Below are 19,858 nucleotides of genomic sequence, written 5' to 3' on the forward strand. Positions count from 1 at the left end.
TGACTAGGAACCACGAGTTTCAGGTTCAATGCTTGGCCTTGCTCAGTGGGTTAAAGATCCAGTGTTACCGTGAGCTGTGGTGTAAGTGGCAGATGTGGCTCAGATCCTGCGTTGCTGTGGCTGTGGCGTAGCCCCTGTGGCGTGGCGTAGCCCAGCAGCTGTAGCTCCAGCTGGACACCTAGCCTGGGAACCTCCATATGCCGTGGGTGTGGCTATAGAAAAGACAAAAAGACAAAAAAAAAAAAAAAAAAAAGGCCAGGTACTAAAGTTTCCAACTATTATTGTAAAATTGCCTATTTCTCCATTTCAGTCAATTTTAAATCATGTATTTGGAGATTCTCTTGATTGATGTGTATATGCTTCTAACCGTTGTATGTTCTTGACTGTTTGAAACTTTCATCAATGTATAGCATTAGATTCTCAATAACATCACCAAAAGCTAGAAAAAAAATGAAATAATGCCTTCATTGCTTTACAGAAAACATATTTTTAAATTAGAATTAATCACAAAACTAGCATGAAGTATGATGATATCTTAAAGACACTTGGGACCACAAATTCTTAAAAATGTAACACATCTATATTTATATTTGGAGTGATACAGGAGGCAGACACTACCAAACAAGTGGAGATGCCAAAAAGGAAGTTGATTTGAACTGAGCAAAGCTGGGAATCCAGTAAAGGAGGAAGAGAAGCCAGTCAACTGCATGTGGTAAAGAAATCCAGGAGACAGAGCTCCAGGGAGGCAAGTTACAGTGGAAACAGGTCAGGAGTCCCTGGGCAGTTTCTGTTATCCAAAAGGGAGTGGACAGGATACCGAACTGAATGGAAATTTATAGAGCAAACACTTAATAAGTCTGTATGGGGTGGATGGAAAGCTAGAGAGCCAACGCTAAGCATGTATGGGGTGGTGAGGGCAAGGAATTGGACTCCATTGACCTGAAATAGATGCCAGCTGTTCTCCAGCAAAGATGGGTTTATTTAGGATCAGCAGAGAATGCAGTTTGGGGTCTGTAACTGGGGCAAGCACCTGCAAGTTCTTGCGGGGCAGGGAAGTGGGGAAGGGAAGGTGGGGGGTTACAGTGAAGGCAGCCCCTGCCCTTCATTGACTGGGTCCTTACCTGGAAAGAAGAGGAGTCTTCTTGTTCCCTTGGCTCTGCTCCCATCACAGCCTGTGAGAGCTCCCCTTCTGCTCCCCTCGTCTACTTAATTGAGGCTTCTGTTTATTAATTTTTACGAGTCTTAAAACAATTGTTCTTGGAGTTGTTCAGGAAGTGAAAAGGAGTCTTGTGTGTGGCTGGGCTGTGAATAGTATTTGCGTTGTCATAGTAACATAAGAGTTAGTCCTGTTCAAAGTAGATGATGATAGGAAAGACCAGGAGAAGAAGGAATGGAAAGAATTGTGGGAGAGGGAGGGGTGAAAGTGAGCTAACTCACCACCTTCCATATGCAAGTACGATAAATGTTGTCACAAAATCAAAGTCGTTAATTAGCAATTAAAGGATAATATTTGCACTTTGAAATAGATACCAAAAAATTTATTTAAAAAATTGAATGTGGTAACCAGTGGGAAGGAGGACAGGGGCTGCTGTACCTTGTAAAAGTCAGTGACTCTTTAAATTGCAGACAAGTATATTTCTACTAAAAATAAAAGCTGAATTAAAATTAAAACACCAGGAAAATAATGCAGTGGCTATAAAGGTTTCATATAGTAAACTCAAATTTACTTCCACTGAAGAATGAGAACTAGCTGTATGAATCAGAGAAACAAAACAGTTTCCTAAGTTTTTTTTTTTTTAATGTTTTCTAAAATACAGTGAGGTCATCAGAAGACACAGACCCTTGAATAAAACAGAGGAAATATGTGCTTAATTACCAGGCTGATGATACCGAGTGACTAGGATAGGTCTAAATCCTAATTTTTAATTCATTTGATGCTTCTGAGATCCTGATTATCTTTAGGAATAGAATGCACACAACATGTGAAATATGCTTCTTTATTTGGTGTACAACATAACAAAACCAAATAATAATCACAATTTGTTCCTTCTGATTGATAGAGCCATTTGGGCACCCTTAATATTGTCCATTAGAGTTTTATGCATAATTAAATTGTACAGCCAATTAGTGCACAATGAGATAAAAAGGTCAGCTAATGAATAATGGAAATTCTCTGCTTGAATAGCAAAATGCCGTTCTGAAGGCAATGACTTCTATGCAATGTCATTTAAACCACTAAGCTAGAATGTGAGTCAGAGCTCTATTTCAGGTCTAGAAATTCTCATTTATTTTTAATTAGCTAACTAGATTGTAGCTTTGCAAGAAAATGAACAGAGAAGTGATTTATTTACACACCAAGAATCCTCAATCATCAGTAATAGGGAGGAGCCGCTTAAATAGTTCATGACACATCATAAATGCCCTGTAAATATTATCTATCAAAATTATTATTCCACACCCGAAGGGGTGCCACTATTTATTTTGCAGGAGGTTTACGACATAAGGTCCATGTTCTGTAGTCACATACAGTAATTGGAAGCCTTTCTTTGCTGTGTTTTTGTATATATTTTGCCTTAAGTAAATGAGTATTTTTTATTTTTAATTCTGAAATATTTTTATCAGAATTAGGTTCTTGAAATAAAGAAGCCCATTTGAGAATGCCTCACCATTTTCCTTTCTGGTAGCCATCCAAGGCCATGCTGATCTCATGGCTGGCAGTAATAAATACACCAGCCTCTCTCCCTTGCAGCTTCAGCACTTTGGAGTTGAGTTTCATTTCTCTGATCCGTTGTGCTGTGTGTGATGTGACTGTACCGCATCCCTCTGACAGTCCTCGTGGTGGCGTTGCCCGCACACTTTTAAGTCATTAGCTATAATATTCACTTCATTTTAAATGCAAATGGTAAACAGTAACATTTAACTGAGTTTAGTATATTATTTTGAAATGATGATATCAAATTCCAAAGACATAAAGGGCATAAAGTGAGAAGCGTATAGAATTTCTCAGATTCTACAACGTGCTTTTCTCCCCCTGTTTTAACATGTCTGAGGATGAAATATGGAGAAATGTCTTATAATCAGAGGTGCGTGACATAGTAATTCACACTGTTCTTTCCTAATTTTCCTTTTTTTTTTTTTTTTTTGTGGCCCATCTTAAAACTGACATTGAGTTAGATTTACTGAAACATCACCCTGCTTCTCCTCCCAGCTCCCCGCTGTGTTTATCACACCTCCGTTTGGAGATGCGTGTGCAGTTTCTTATATTTGGCGCAGTCAAACTGCATATCCTGTTTTTATACCAACATTAGGGTTTCATATATTGTCACTCATGTCCTGCTCTTTTTCCTTTGTAATGTGTACTTCAAAGGTGGTCCTTGCCCTTCAGACTGGGCTGGGGCATGTGGGGGCCTGTGCAGTGGGTGCTGCCCCAACCAATGAGCACATAGCCACTTCTGAGGTTCCACTATTAATACAACAAATGCAACAAATATGTTTTACATAGCGCATATATGCAATATAATTATAACTGTAAGTACAAAATGTAGTAATTCAGGAGTAAAATCATTTTTAACATTAAGAGAAATTTTCCATGGAAGTCACAGCAGCTCAGCCTCCCCAGCCGTGTGAGAGGTGCAGTCTGTGTTCACACTCCTAGGACTGTCCTTGCCTATCATGCCTGTTTTTCTCTTCAATGCCAAGGTGAAATGTGCTCACTCACTGTACTTTTAATTTGTGTTTCTCTAAGTATGAGTGGGGTTGAGCAATTTTACATCTGTGAGAGCCAGAGGTGTTTCCTTTCCTATGAAAGTCTGTTCCCATGTTTAAATTTTTTTCGTTGTGTATAACCTGCATAGAGGAAAGTTATTGCTATCAGCTTACAAATTGGCCGGTTTTCACCAGCTGAGCACACCTGCGTTGTCAGCCTCCAATAAAGAAACCCTCTCTCCGCCCTGTCAGTCTCTGCCCACCCAGTCCTCACCCCCACCCTCCCACACACATCACCCCTCCCTCTGCAGAACCTCTGCGGTGCTCACAGCCCAGGTTCTGGAGCCCCCCCATCACAGGATGGGTGTGTTGCCTCCAGGAGCTGTCACTGCACCTTCTTAAAAAAGTGGTCTTGTGGAGAACAGACTTGTGGTTGCCAAGGGGAGAGGGGATTGGGGAGGGAAAGATTGGGAGTTTGGAGTTGCTGTTGTGAATAGCATGGATAAACAACAAGTCCTACTGTATAGCACAGGGAACTCTATTCAGTATCCTGTGATAAACCATCATGGAAGAGAATAAGAAAAAGAATGTATATATGTAAAACTGAGTCACTTTACTGTACAGTAGAAATTAACACAACAGTATAAATCACCTATACTTCTTACTGGGTCACTTTGCTATACTGCAGAAATTGACAGAGCATTGTTTTTTTTTTTTTTTTTTACATTTATTTTTTTTTAATTTTTTGCTTTATCCTTCATCACATTTATTTATTTATTTATTTATTTTGTAATTATTATTTTTTTTTTATTTTCCCACTGTACAGCAAGGGGGTCAGGTTATCCTTACATGTATACATTGCAATTACAGTTTTTCCCACACCCTTTCTTCTGTTGCAACATGAGTATCTAAACATTGTTCTCAATGCTATTCAGCAGGATCTCCTTGTAAATCTATTCTAGGTTGTGTCTGAGAAGCCCCAGCTCCCGATCCCTCCCACTCCCTCCCCCTCCCATCAGGCAACCACAAGTCTCTTCTCCAAGTCCATGATTTTCTTTTCTGAGGAGATGTTCATTTGTGCTGGATATTAGATTCCAGTTATAAGTGATATCATATGGTATTTGCCTTTGTCTTTCTGGCTCATTTCACTCAGTATGAGAGTCTCTAGTTCCATCCATGTTGCTGCAAACGGCATTATGTCATCCTTTTTTATGGCTGAGTAGTATTCCATTGTGTATATATACCACCTCTTCCGAAACCAATCATCTGTCGATGGACATTTGGATTGTTTCCATGTCCTGGCTATTGTGAATAGTGCTGCAATGAACATGCAGGTGCAAGTGTCTCTTTTAGTAGAGCTTTGTCCGGATAGATGCCCAAGAGTGGGATTGCAGGGTCATATGGAAGTTCTATGGATAGATTTCTAAGGTATCTCCAAACTGTTCTCCATAGTGGCTGTACCAGTTGACATTCCCACCAGCAGTGCAGGAGGGTTCCCTTTTCTCCACAGCCCCTCCAGCACTTGTTATTTGTGGACTTATGAATGATGGCCATTCTGACTGGTGTGAGGTGGTATCTCATGGTAGTTTTGATTTGCATTTCTCTTATAATCAGCGATGTTGAGCATTTTTTCATGTGTTTGTTGGCCATCTGTATATCTTCTTTGGAGAAATGTCTATTCAGGTCTTTTGCCCATTTTTCCATTGATTGATTGTTTTTTTTGCTGTTGAGTTGTATAAGTTGTTTATATATTCTAGAGATTAAGCCCTTGTCAGTTGCATCATTTGAAACTATTTTCTCCCATTCTTAAGTTGTCTTTTTGTTTTCTCTTGGATTTCCTTTGCTGTGCAAAAGCTTTTCAGTTTGATGAGGTCCCATGGGTTTATTTTTGCTCTAGTTTCTATTGCTTTGGGAGACTGACCTGAGAAAATATTCATGATGTTGATGTCAGAGAGTGTTTTGCCTATGTTTTCTTCTAGGAGTTTGATGGTGTCCTGTCGTATATTTAAATCTTTCAGCCATTTTGAGTTTATTTTGGTGCATGGTGTGAGGGTGTGTTCTAGTTTCATTGCTTTGCATGAAGCTGTCCAGGTTTCCCAGCAATGCTTGCTGAATAGACTTTCTTTTTCCCATTTGATGTTCTTGCCTCCCTTGTCATAGATGAATTGACCATAGGTGTCATGGTTTATTGCCGGGTTCTCTATTCTGTTCCATTGGTCTGTCTGTCTGTTTTGATACCTGTACCACACTGTTTTGATGACTGTGGCTTTGTAGTATTTCTTGAAGTCTGGGAGAGTTATGCCTCCTGCTTGGTTTTTGTTTCTCAGGATTGCTTTGGCGATTCTGGGTCTTTTGTTGTTCCATGTAAATGTTTGGATTGTTTGTTCTAGTTCTGTGAAAAATGTCATGGGTAATTTGATAGGGATTGCATTGAATCTGTAGATTGCTTTGGGTAGTATGGCCATTTTCACAATATTGATTTTTCCAATCCAGGGACATGGAATATCTTTCCACTTCTTTACATCTTCTTTGATTTCTTTGATTAAAGTTTTATAGTTCTCGGCATATAGGTCCTTTACCTCTTTGGTCAGGTGTATTCCGAGGTATTTGATTTTGTGAGGTACAATTTTAAAAGGTATCGTATTTTTGTATTCCTCTTCTAATGCTTCATTGCTGGTATACAGAAATGCAACTGACTTCTGAATGTTAATCTTATATCCTGCCACTTTGCTGAATTTATTAATCAGTTCAAGGAGTTTTGGGGTTGAGTCCTTAGGGTTTTCTAGGTATAGTATCATATCATCTGCATACAGTGACAGTTTGATCTCTTCTCTTCCTATATGGATGCCTTTGATTTCTTTTGTTTGTCTAACTGCTGTGGCTAGGACTTCCATAACTATGTTGAAGAGCAGTGATGAGAGTGGGCATCCCTGTCTTGTTCCAGATTTGAGTGAGAAGGCTTTCAGTTTTTCCCCATTGAGTATTATATTTGCTGTGGGTTTATCATAAATGGCTTTGATTATATTCAGGAATGTTCCCTCTATACCCACTTTGGCGAGGGTCTTGATCATGAATGGATGTTGGACTTTGTCAAATGCTTTTTCTGCGCAGAAATTGACAGAGCATTGTAAATCAACTATAAGAAGACATTTTAAAAATAAAATAAGTAAATAAGTCACCTATACTTCAACAAAAAATTAATTTAATAAATTAATTTAAAAAAAAAGAATAAAAGCAATCCTCTTTAACTCACAGGCAGACCTTTTCTCCCAAAAGGTCGGTGCAAGAGGGTAAGACTTTTTATTGTACAAGTTTATAGAGATCTTTTCCAGAACCCATTACATCCCTGCTCTGGCCTGTGTGGACCACTTTTTGTGTGTGGGGGGGGGGGGGGCTGAGCACAGGTGGGACCACATCATCCAACAGGAGAACCCAGAGGCTAAGCCAGCATTACTTTCTGAGCCTGTCCACTGGGATCTAGTTTACCAGCCCTGCTGCCCAACTGTTGCTGTTACCGGGAAAATAAAGAAAAACCCTGGAACTATCCAAGGGAAATCCCCCAATTTAAATATCTGTCCTCGAGTTGTCCTGATTGTTACTCACAGTGACTGGGATGGGATGAGGTCTTCTGGATGCAGCTTTAATCAGGGACCAAGTGAGGCTCAGGACAGGAGAAAGTGAAAGAAGTGGACACAGATGTCGCTTTGAGAGCACGTTTTAAGAGGACTCTCCCACGCTCATGGATACCAGACAACCTTGGCCAGCAGGGCGCTTGGAACACCCAGGAAGGCCTTAAACCTTCAGCCCAGGATCAAGCATTTTCTGTGATGAAGTGTGCATGTTGTCAGGTTGCAAAGAACACAGGACACCAATTGGTGTCAAGGACCAGGGTGATGTGGCCAGGGTCAGCCCCTGGGTCTGGGACAGTGATGCTGTAACCTGAAGTGTCACCACAGGGAGTACCTACGTGGCTAAGAGGGTCAACGCATCCTCTGTAAGCAAAGCGCATTTTCCTCTGCCTTAGAGTGGCCTGATGGCCACTCCATAGCTCTGCTCAGCCAAACTCCTGATGTTTTAATACAGCCAAAGCTCTGTTCTCCGGGGCTCCCTGCTCCTTCACTACGGCTCCAACCCTTAGACTGTAAGGCCAGCTGCTTCCACCATGAGGCCCTTTGTCCTCCTGCTCGGGGGAGTGAGGGTAGTCAGAGCACCACTGGGAAGCAAGTCTGATTCTACCTATCGCTGCTTGGTCCCTAAACACTAAGGCAGGACAGCAGGACACTGGGACCCCTTCTCTTCCAGTCCCCGTCACTCTCTGCTTAGGCTGGATGGTTGACTGTGGGGCTCAGCAAGCCTGTTATGTCCCCAACAGAGACTCTGAGGGCCTCGTATTTCCTCCCTCCAGAGTCCTGCCTGTCCACATCCCTCTGCTCCACCCACTCCGACAGCTCTGAAGGGTCTGCTTTCACTCTCCTTGCAGCTAATATGTAGTCCTGCAATGATGTACCAGGTTTATGGATGTGTTAATCATGGCAGAGCCATTGGCATCAGCTCCCTTGACCCCAAAACCCATGCAGTGACAAGAACAGACCAAGGGGTGCTTCGTGTGTTCTGACTTTGAGTCACAGTGGGAGGACCCTTCAATATGAAGGAAACTGAATTTTTTATAGTCACCTGATACAAGTCTGCCTGACTCCTTGGGTGTCTAGGAGTCACTACGTCCAAGGGCTGTCTTCTGCCTAGAAAGTGTCATGGGTGAGATGAAGGAGACACAGTTTCGAGGTCATGGAGAGCCTTGCAGGCTGTTGTGCCTAGCGACCATCTCAGATCGGAATGAGAGACAGTGTCTACAGCATCAATGAAGGGGGCTTCAGGAGGGACACACTCAGCTTAGGACTCAAGTGAGGAGATGACTGCCGTGGTCCAGCTAGGAGACTGCAAGGGTCTGAACTTGGCTGGTGACAAGGGACATGAGGAGGGAATGGAACAGGGGATAACGAGAAGGTGGGAGGATGGGTGATGGAGGACAGAGGACGAGAGGGTCTGTGGTGGTTCCTGGTCCCTGGTCTGGCTCGGGGGAGTGGCACTCACTGATATTTCAGGACCCCCATCACCAGGGACTCCTGGTGTCCAGGTTATCCAGTAAGAAAACATCACCTCTTATGTTAGCGGCGGAGTGTCTTAGTCATTTCAGTCACATTAAAGCGCAGAGGAAATAATACCATCGGCAGTGACAGTTTTAAGACGCAACGCCGATGCTGTATACTGATGTTTTCTTTCCCTGCCCTAACAGAACGTTTTCTTTAGTAACAGACTTACTCAGCCACTTGATATGGCCCATTTGCCTAGCAGCACAGATAATGAAAGCACTCTGTCATGTTTTGCCGGAGCCAGCCCTCGCCCCGTCTCTGGCTTTTCATTTCGAGGAGGTGCAAGTCTGCCGGAGAGACCCCCGTTTCTCACTGCCAGCAGCCTTTTGTGGTCACTGTTGGACTTTAGTGGGATTTATGCTCTGGGAGGAGGAGGTTAAAAGTAATCTGCTCCCCAGCACAGCCCCTCTCCAGGTTGGTTCTATAAAATGGGTCATTCTCTGCTGTAAACATCACTGTCAGCCAAGTGGAGATGGAAGTGCCTATTCTCTCAGATTTCCTGTCTAAGACTGAAGTAGGTGGAAGTCAGTGCGAGAGTTGTTAGTGTTATTTCCAAGGGGAGCATCTATCCTTTCACGACAAGGCCGTGGACTTGGCCCTGATTGCTTACACAACGTAATGCTTATCAAGAGCCCTGTTTCCAGGTCTGTTCTTGTCCAAAGGCTGTTTTCCAGACATTCTTCTCTTGATTCTTAATGTTTTCTGAAATATTTTCAAACTTGTGTGACAGTGAGAAAGCTCTACATGCCAGTTACATCAGGCAGGGTGCTTTTGAATTATTTGCTGTTTGTATCAGTAAGGAATCTTTTTCAAGTAATAAAAAGTACCAACCCAGGCTAACCTGGCAACTCATGAGGCAGCTGCGGCGCTTAGAAAGAAGTGACTTTCGCTCCAGAAATTTGTCTCTGCTCCACCATCAGCTCTGATTTCTCAGAGCTGATGGGTGTCCTTACACTGCGGTCCTCGTCTCCTGGACTGTGTCTCGAATGCCTGGGCAGAGGAAAGAGTCATTTTTCACCAAAATTTAAATGAAAGGCTTGAACGTTACCCTGCATTCATTTTAGCCACCTACCCAGGGCCTGGAGGCAATGGCCCTGCCTGAGATCATGGGGTCTGTGTGCTAGTTTAGGCTTGAGTCACACACTGCTGTTTTAGATACAGAGGTGCAGTCAGCAACCCCAAAGGTCAGATGTCAGTGGGGAATGATGGGCAGCTGCAAACATCAAGGTGATCCTAACAAAGGAAGGGGAAGGAAGACTGGGACCCCAAAACCAGCAAAGTCCACTACAAGGTATAATTAATAAATACCCCTTTATTTATATAACAAATATCAGCACCACTAGAAACCAAATGGGTGGTGTTTTCCTCCTCCTGACCCTACCAGGGGAAACAGATTTTCCAAATGTGTAACATGAATCAAAACACGACTTCTTCCATAGTTTCAAGTTGTCATCTGATCTTTGTTTTCAAAGGAAATGACAGGATATGTCGATCCCATCTCACACCAGGCACTGGGTAAATAATAAGAGTGAAGATGATGAGGAGGGTTGTGCAAAGTGGCTTTTAGAACATAGCCCCAGACCTTCGATTTTTATTTTCAATGATAGGCTTTCTTCTAGTTCCTAATTACTTTTCAATAGTAGTCTGCTCATGCCTTCCTTAATTCATATTCAAAAACAGTCCTTTGGGTCATTTCCACAGGTAGCTAACTTTATTAAGAAATCTAGATTCTTCCAACTTTAATTAGTGGAAGGAACTTCATCTTAGACCAGAGCTCTCTGATTGAGCACGAATATTACAGAGGAGTGTCAATGTTGCCATGTCTGCAGGGACAAAGGGTTCGCACGCAGTCAGAGTGCCAGAAAAGACTTTCTGTGAGACCTGGCAGGTGGACACCGACTGGGTCTTGAAGGATAAGGACTTAGAACCAAGTGAGGAAATGATCAAAAAGCTGGGGAGCTGCCAACATCCTACTATGTTCTGTGATCTCCAAGGCGCAGAAAGACTGGTTTTTCATCACGGGGTCCCTTGTGGCTGTGTCCTTGTTTGCATCATTGATTCCTTCTTTCTAATAAATCACACCCCTCTCAGGGCCCTGCTGATTTGCATATGTTCCTTCCCCTTAATTAAATTTATCACCAGTGAGAAGAGCCACTGCAGTGGGGGGAATTGCTACATGCCAAGACTCACCTTGGGTGCGGTGGGGTGGGGAGGTGGGGGGGTGTCTGGCTCACTCCCCACAAGCACCACAGACCTTCACCATAGTTAAAGCGCGCATGGGTCAGACAGGAGTGTCTTAGTTCTAGTGTCAAAGGCTGTGAGAAAGCTGTCTCGTTTTGGACAAAGTTTTTTTTTTTTTTTTTTTTTTTTGGTCCTTTTTACAGGGCCACACCCACAGCATATGGAAGTTCCCAGGCTAGAGGTCAAATCACAGCTGCAGCTGCCGGCCTACACCACAGCCACAGCAACTTGCGATCCTAGCCGTGTCTGCAACCTGCACCGCAGTTCATGGTGACACTGGATCCTTAACCCATTAAGCCAGGCCAGGGATCAAACTGGCATACTTGTTGATACGAGTCAGGTTTGTTACCACTGAGTCACAATAGGAACTCTCAGAGAAAAATTTTTTAAATAAATGAATAAAGATGTAGGGAGATGGGGAAAGTTAAATTATGGAGGAAGGGCAGAGCAGTTTGGGGAGACTGTTTCTGCTCTTCCTCTTGCTTTGCTAAAAATAAACACACCAGGGCAGGATGATTTTTGCTGGAAATCATGCTAAAACAGATACAGAAAACCACCCGCCCATTATGACTACTGTTTTCCCATAACTAGCTGTTGCAAGCTTACAGCTTAAAAATGTTTTTGTGCCTCAATATCCCTTATGATGGGGAAAAAGAATGTCCATATAATGGAGCTACTTTGTTTTAATATCCCAAACGTGAATTTTAAGCTTCTCTGGTCCGATTGCTATTATGCAACTTAGCAGATTATTGTGTAAGTACTCTTTAGACCACTGAACCTGTGAGTTTTCTGATTACAGAGCTATTTTTGCCGTGTGATCAATTTTCAGGGCAAGGGCTACATTGTCAAGGAAACGGTGTTCTGGGAGCAGAGTCCTTAGGGGTCAGGATAAGAAAATGCTTCTGTTTCTTCCCTGGAGGTGTTTTTTGGTTTTTTTTGGGGGGGGTTGTTTGTTTGTTTGTTTTGCTTTCTAAGACCACACCCCTGGCACATGGAAGCTCCCAGGCCAGGGGTCCAATTGGAGCTACAGCTGCCAGCCTACACCACAGCCACAGCAACACAGGATCCAAGCCGAGTTTGCGCCCCACACCATAGCTCACAGCAGCGCCAGATCCCTGATTCACTGAGTGAGGCCAGAGATTGAACCCGAATCCTCATGGATACTAGTCCGTTTTGTTTCTGCTGCACCACAGTGGGAACTCCTCCTGGAGGTGTTTTAAATGCCCTCGGAGTGCATGGGGAATAGCCCTTCTTTGAACATACACTTCTGCTAATACACTACCTGAGTTTCTTTGCCGTCCTTCCTTTCTTTTTGTTGGTTGTGTTGTAATTCTTGTTTTCCATTAGCACCATACATTACATTCCATTTTCTTTTTTATTTGATCTGTTAAAATGCCAATAACTTGCCTTGTGCTCGAGGGCAGGCAGAACTGGGTACTTCTTAAATACCCGTGATGATCCTGACATTTTCTGGGGAAAAGTACATGAAGGTATCTGAGATCCGAAGGGTGTGTTTTTCATCACTGGGACCAAGTACCTTGGACGAGTGACTCTGTCCCACAGTTTGAGGACATCTGGTTTGATCTGAGCACTAAGCAATGGTCACCATGTTGTGACATAAGGGTCTGGAGTCAGAAGTGCACGTGATCTGGCCCGTCGGCTGAGGGTGTGGATGGCCACTGCCCCCTCACCAGAAAGCTCACGTTCTACTGCTTAGTGGCCCCGTCCATGTTACAGTTGTGTCCACTTCTACCATTAGACATTTATTTCCTAAGGGATAGACCTTAAAATGTGGCATTGCCGTGGCATCTGCATCCCAGTGTGAATCTGGAGCTGGAGGTTGAAGCTGCCTTTCTATCTGCGGGCCCAGTTGGGTGCTAAGGATCTGCCACCAGATGAAGCAGGGACCCTTTGGCCCATCGGTGGCGAGGGGCGGGGCAGGGGTGCTGGTCAGAGGAGCCAGGGGAAGAAACTTCTGAGGAATCCCGAGGCTCAACAACCCACAGTAGCTTCCTGGCTCCACAGCCCTTCCCTCTCATGCCCACCTTGACTCACAGCCCTGCTCACAAGCCATACTCAGCCCTCGGATGCCTGCTTGTGCCATACCTGTCCCAGCTCGGCTCCTGAATCTCTCAGCTTGGATGTCATGCTGTCCCTGCCCCATCTAAGGCTCAGATCACCTGCCAGGCTGTTTCCCACCCTTGACCCCTTTGCGTCCTGGCATTGATGGTCCATGTTTCCTGTTCCAAATCCTGTGCAGTTACCTACCCTGACTACATTTCTGAAATACATGTGCCTAATTATGCTGGGTACTACCGAGCGCTGAATTGCTATGTGAAAAAACCCTCCTGCTTGATAATTTGATAAATGTTGCACATTTTAACAGTTGCCCTTCCTCCAGAAATGGACAGAAGCCTGTTCCTCCCAGACATGCCTAAACTGGACCATCACAGCCTCCTGACCCTCTGCTCCTACCTGAGTAACACAAAGGCTTTTGATCAGGTTACTAGTTCAGGTAAGCAGATTGTACATGTTTATTAGCCAGTTTTCCTTTCATTAAATTGCCTGCATCAAACTTTTTTTTCTACTGTATCTTTACCTACATGTAAATATTAATATTTTGGAAAATAGGATGTGCTGTAAATATTTTCTCTCAACTTTACTTTTGTTGTTGACTATTTTGTTTTATAGGATATTTCCTGAATCAAAATGGTGAATTTTTTGCCCAAGTCTCCCAATACTTCCTTTTGGTTGGGAAGTCTTCCCCTACACCACTGTTATTTCAAGTATTGTATTAAGTTTTCTTCAAGTATTAATACTACATTCATGCTTATTTTTCAATTGACCTAAAATTTTGCTATTTATGTCTACTATACTTTTACTTTTTTTTCCTAAGTGCTTGGTAGTTTTCTTTTTCAAAATCCTTTCAGCATTTATTTCCTTTTCCAACTAGGAAATGAATCCACATGGTTCAAAGACAAAACAAATATAATTAAGCATCTCTTGCTCCACCCCCTCCTCTGTAACATGTTCCCTCATTTCTCCCTCTACTAACCACTTTTATTCATTGAATGAGTGTCTTTTAATGTTTATTAGTGCAGAGGCAATATAAATATATGTTCTTATTTCTTGTTTTTGCCCTTTCATTCTCAAAAGCTATTACTTTTTGGTATAATGAGTACTTCTTAGCTAAGAGTACATCATGGAATCTGGTCATCCCTTGACTGTGTGTGTGTGTGTGTGTGTGTGTGTGGTGTGTGTGTGTGTATTCTTTTGAACCTCCATTAAGTCTCTGTACTTTGGGGAAATGAGATTTAATTTTTTAGATGAAATCAGTCATTTGTCCAGTTACTCAACAGCTTGGTAAAATTCTGATTTTATTTACAATTTTATCTGTCATGTGGATATGACACCAAAAGCACAAGCAACAAAACCCAAAAATCAACAAGTAAGACTCTGTCAAACTAAAAACCTTCTGCCCTGTGAAGGAAACCACCAACAATAGAAAAGGCAACCTGTATTATGGGAGAAAATATTTCCAAACCACTGATGCAATAAGGGATTAATACTCAAAATATATAAAGAACTCACAAAACTCATGAACAAAAGACCTAAAAATCCTATTTTAAAAATGGGCCAATGACCATAATAGGCATTTTCCAAAGAATACAAATAGCCAGCAGGTAAATTAAAATATGTCAAACCACTAATCACCAATGAAACACAAATCAAAATCACAGTGAGATATCACCTCACACCTGTTGGAATGACTGTCACCAAAAAGACAAGATATAACCAGTGTTAGTGAGGACATGGGGAAAACGCCACTGTTGGTGACACTGGGATTTGGTGCAGCCACTAGGGGAAGCAGTATGGAGGTTCCTCAAAAAATTAAAACTAGGAGTTCCCATTGTGCCTAAGCAGTAATCCATAAGGACTCGGGTTCAATCCCTGGCCTCACTCAGTGGGTTAAGGATCCACCATTGCCATGAGCTGTGGTGCAGGTTGCAGGCATGGCTTGGATACCACGTGGCTGAGGCTGTGGCCATGGTGTAGGCCAGCAGCTGCAGCTCCAATTTGACTCCTAGTCTGGGAACTTCCATATGCCGCAAGTGCAGCCCTAAAAAGAAAAGAAAAATTAAGGCTAGAACTACCAGGTGGTCCAGGAATTCCCTTTCTGAATATATAAACAAAAGGAAATTAAATCATTATCTTGAAGAGTAGTGTGCACCCCTGTATTTATTGCAGCATTTTCACAATAGGCAAGATACGGAAACAACCTAAGTGTCTACTGATGGACGGATGGATATACAGAATGGAATATAACTTAGCGATAAAAAAGAGGAAATCCTGCTATTTGCAACAACACAGATGGACCTTGAGGACATTATGCTGAGTGAAATTAGTCAGTCAGAGAAAGACAAATATAATGTGATCTCACTTAACATGGAATCTTAAAAAAAAAAACTCATAGAAACAGTATGATGGTGGTAGCCTGGGATGGTGGATGGGGAACTGGGGAATGTTCAAAGGGCACAAAGTCCCAATTATAACATGAATAAGTTCTAGGAATCCAGTGTACTGCATCATGACTACAGTGGTAAACTATACTATATTCATGAAAGTTGCTAGGAGCATAGATCATAAATATGCTCACCACATAAAAAAAATTGTAAATATGTGAGGTGATGGAGGTGCTAACTTACCAAATCATTTCACAATATATATGTGTATAAAATCATCAAATTGTACACCTTAAATGTACACAGTTATGTGCCACATCTTATAAAGCAGGAAAAACTTAAAGTATCCTCCTATGAATGTATAAAGATGATGTAGGCATGTTACGGACACTGTTTGCCTCTTATTTTTATCCCAATGTATGACACATGTTAGCTTTGTGCGGAGAAAGCATACTTTATCCATTCTTCCTTTCACTAGTTTCATAATAATCCTTTTTTTTTTTTTTTTTTAATGGCTAAACCCTCAGCATGTGGAAGTTCCTGGGCTAGGGATGGCATTGGAACTGCAGCTGCTGGCCTATACCACAGCCATGGCAACATTGGATCCAAGCTGCATCTGTGACCTACACCCCAGCTCATGGCAATACCAGATCCTTAACCCACTGAGCAAGGCCAGGCATCAAACCTGCATCCTTGGACTTCCCGTCTCGGCATAGTGGAAACGAATCCAACTAGGAACCATGAGATTGCAGGTTCGATCTCTAGCCTCACTCAATGAGTTAAGTATCTGGCGTTTCTGTGAGCCGTGGTATAGGTCAAAGATGTGGCTCAGATCTGGTGTTGCTGTGGCTGTGGCATAGGCTGGCAGCTGTAGCTTTGATTAGACCCCTAGCCTGGGAACTCCATATGCCATAGGAGTGGCCCTAAAAAGCAAAACAGACAAACAAACAAACAAAAACCCTGCACAGAGACAACGTGGGATCCTTAACCCACTGAACCACAGTGGGAACTCAGGTAATCCATTTTATGAATGCACGATAATTACTTCACTGGCTACCTGTTGATGGATAGTTACATTGTTTCTATTCTTCACTGTTACAAATTAGCAGGATGTTTTCTTGTGCAAATACCTTTGTGTGTGCCCCCATTTCTCTAGGTGTCTGCAGATCTCCATCCTCCCGTCTCTAGATCACACTAAGCATCTCAGTCTTCCTTTCCTGTTACTTGTGGTCTATAATTAAGTTTTCCCCAAAGTAAAGTGTGGGGTAACTTTGCTGCCTCTCCTGTCCTTCAAAATCCTCCCATGCGTGTCTCTTTGATCTGTTTATCTGCAGGAGGAGTGTTCTGATGTCGCTGAACCATAGTCACCTGGGTCCCAGAATGGCCTCCTGGAAGGTGACCCTCCTCCCAAATCTGAACATTCACCCTGAGGTCTTGGTGAGTGAGAAACACACCCCCGTTTCTCTCAGCCACAGCATTCACATTTTATCCGCTGCTCCAACTTGGTCTAACTTAATTGATGCATCTTTTTAAAAAATCAGAAGTTCTCAGATCATCCCCCAAAGAGATCTCCATGCCTCAAATGAGTGTTTCTGAATTATGAGTGGTTTCTATTGCTCATTAAATACTTATTATATCCATGAATGGAATGCACTATCATTTTATACAGGAGAATATTTGTGGTTAGTGAAATATGTAAGATTCTCTGAATCGTAAACCTAGTATATCACACAGCTGGGATTTAAATCCAAAATTTCTGATTACAAACACTTTTTTTTTAAATGATTTTATTTTTTCCATTATGGTTGTTTACAGTGTTCTGTCAGTTTCTACTGTACAGCAAAGTGACCCATTCACACACACATATGTATACATTCTTTTTCTCACATTATCCTCTATCACATTCCATCATAAGTGACTAGATATAGTTCCCTGTGCTATACACAGGATCCCATTGCTTATCCACTCCAAATGCAGTAACACTATCTCTATACCAAAAATCAGTCACATTTTAGAGAATATTGTGGGAAAATGATATAAAGGCAATAACAAGGTCAAGTTGTAGAGGACACTTAGAACCAGGAAGAGAAGGCAGAGCTGGCTCTGTGTGACAAGGGTGTGTGCATGCATGTGCGTGTGCACCTATACGTGGGAAAATGACAAAATGAATTATGTCATCTGGTGTATATTGGAGTTGGAAGGATTGGAGTCAGTAAGACTATTTTATAAACATTCTAGTCCTCCAAGATTAATTTCTCTTACATGAAATATTGACCAAGTATAAATATTGACTAAATTGGGAGCTCCCATCATGGCATAAAAATTAGAACTGAAAAATTACTGAGACTGTTAAAAAAGCCTTGTGCAATTGAAATGTCACAGGGTAAGTCATTGTAACTTAGGGCCACATCTCTCTGCAGATCTGTAAATCCCCACCAGCAATTCTGATATGTACGAAAGGACCCTCCGTTGTCACTTATTTCAAAGAAACGAATTTTCAGTTATTGTAAGTAGATTTAGTAATCAGAAAGATCATAATTTTGCTCTTCTTAATTAATTTTCTACATTTTATTTTCTCACTTTTATTCTTAAAACATCACAGCAAACCAATGAAACACTAAGAAGGAGATAAAAATGTCCATAACCTGCTACTTTTAAGTAAGATGAGCAAGTCTCTAGTATCCCTTTTGGTCTATTCCCATGTCATGTGATGGTTTTCCCATTGCACTGGTAGCATAAATCAGTGCTAAATTTTACAGTGCCTCTTAACCATTACATTGTTATTGGGTCTTTAACAGTTTTAATGGCTGTATCGTATTTCTCCAATTTTATTTTAAATCATGTGGTTTTTTTCCTGCTCTCAAATATTTATTTCATTTATTTTTACCATTTGGCCACTTATAAATGTACATGTGTATTGACTTATCTATCTAGTTTATAGACCTGAGTTTTGTTTTCTTTCAGATTTAATTTTTAGGATTTGTTTTCATCCATAATGTTAAAAAGTCAAATTATGTCAACACTTACAGAGATTATTGATCCATAATGTCAAAGTACATTCCAGATTACATACATGTAGAGACACGTCAGTTTCACTGTAGCCTCACCAGCTTTGGGAAAGCAGGCCAATTGTTTTTTCTAATTGCATTGGTTTATCATAGTACTTAAGTGTATTAACTTCCAGTTATTTTACTGCCACACTGTTTTTGTCACATTCTGTTTGGGACAGTAAACTTCACTTCCATGGTTAGTAGTTAATGCAAATGTGTTTCATAAATAGTATATGACTTTCTTATATAATTAGTTGTAATTTTATAGTCATCACCAGCTAAAATATTGCTCGGTGTGAATAATGCGTAAAAGCACAAATATATATATTCAGTTATTTTTTGAAAAATTTTCAATATGAATCTGAATAAAATTGATGCAAAGCTCTAAAACTCAGGTCTTATTTTTCTCTTATTTCATATTTGTCCCTAGAATCTATGACTCAAACACAGTAATAAGAGAAAGGGAATTCATTTTCCTACCTGTAATTCAAAACAAATACGTAGGAAGCTATGATAACTGCTTCTGAAGCTGACATGACAGCTATAACAACATATGTTTGATTTTTCCATAAGCTTTTAAGTGGCTCTCTAGGTAATAAAAGCCATGTGCCAACACATTTAAATGTTCACAAAGGCATCCACTACTATAATGCTTTCACTCTTCTTTTTCAAAACATCTGCTTGGATCTTGCAAACACACACACATTTCCTCAGAACAATAAGAAAAGAAAAGGTAACTTCGGTGTAAATCATGTTTCTACTAAAACTTATTTATGCACATTCTGTCCAGTGATAGGACACTACCGAATTACTGTACCCTACCCATAAAGAAATGTATCTAAATTAAAGCACATGGAAGCACATGTATTCATACATTTATTTTTTGTCTCTGTGTCCATTGGTTTTAAAGCTCCAAATTACCCAACCAATAGGAGGAGTGGTGTGGGGGAGTCAAATGTATAATGAGATCCTCTAATGATGCGGAATTGCTGAGTAAGTGCAAATTGAGTGTCACTGCTGAGAGTCTTAGAGTCTGGTATCTGTCTAGCGGGGTAAACTCATGGGGAGCCTTTACTTATTCTCAAAGGGAAACATTTTTAAAGCAATTTATCTTCCTTATTTTTGTTATCATCAGAATACAGCCTGTAATTGGGGAGTTGCTGACCTAGCCCCAGGTGATGAATCCTAATGACTCGGAAGTTCCTATTGTCTATTTTTCCAGCTTCCTTTACTTCTGTGAGTGGTTTGT

The 19,858-nt window shown here is 41.5% G+C and overlaps 1 protein-coding gene across 2 annotated transcripts in view; it reads left to right on the forward strand.

The window, feature by feature from the left end:
- The window catches only part of LOC106506202, a 335,514-nt gene that overhangs the window by 310,927 nt on the left and 4,729 nt on the right, over window positions 1-19,858 (forward strand). Inside the window, exons 6-7 of one of the 2 annotated variants that reach the window (XM_021075827.1) lie at window positions 13,483-13,611; window positions 16,894-16,996. In XM_021075827.1, the coding sequence (XP_020931486.1) occupies window positions 13,483-13,611; window positions 16,894-16,907 (143 nt within the window). In that variant the 3' untranslated portion in view covers window positions 16,908-16,996. Of the gene's footprint in view, window positions 1-604; window positions 4,132-13,482; window positions 13,612-16,893; window positions 16,997-19,858 lie in introns of those variants that run through there. The other variant, XM_021075828.1, reaches the window with a different exon arrangement.

This window comes from Sus scrofa, chromosome 15 (assembly GCF_000003025.6).
Source record: "Sus scrofa isolate TJ Tabasco breed Duroc chromosome 15, Sscrofa11.1, whole genome shotgun sequence".
NCBI lineage: Eukaryota > Metazoa > Chordata > Mammalia > Artiodactyla > Suidae > Sus > Sus scrofa.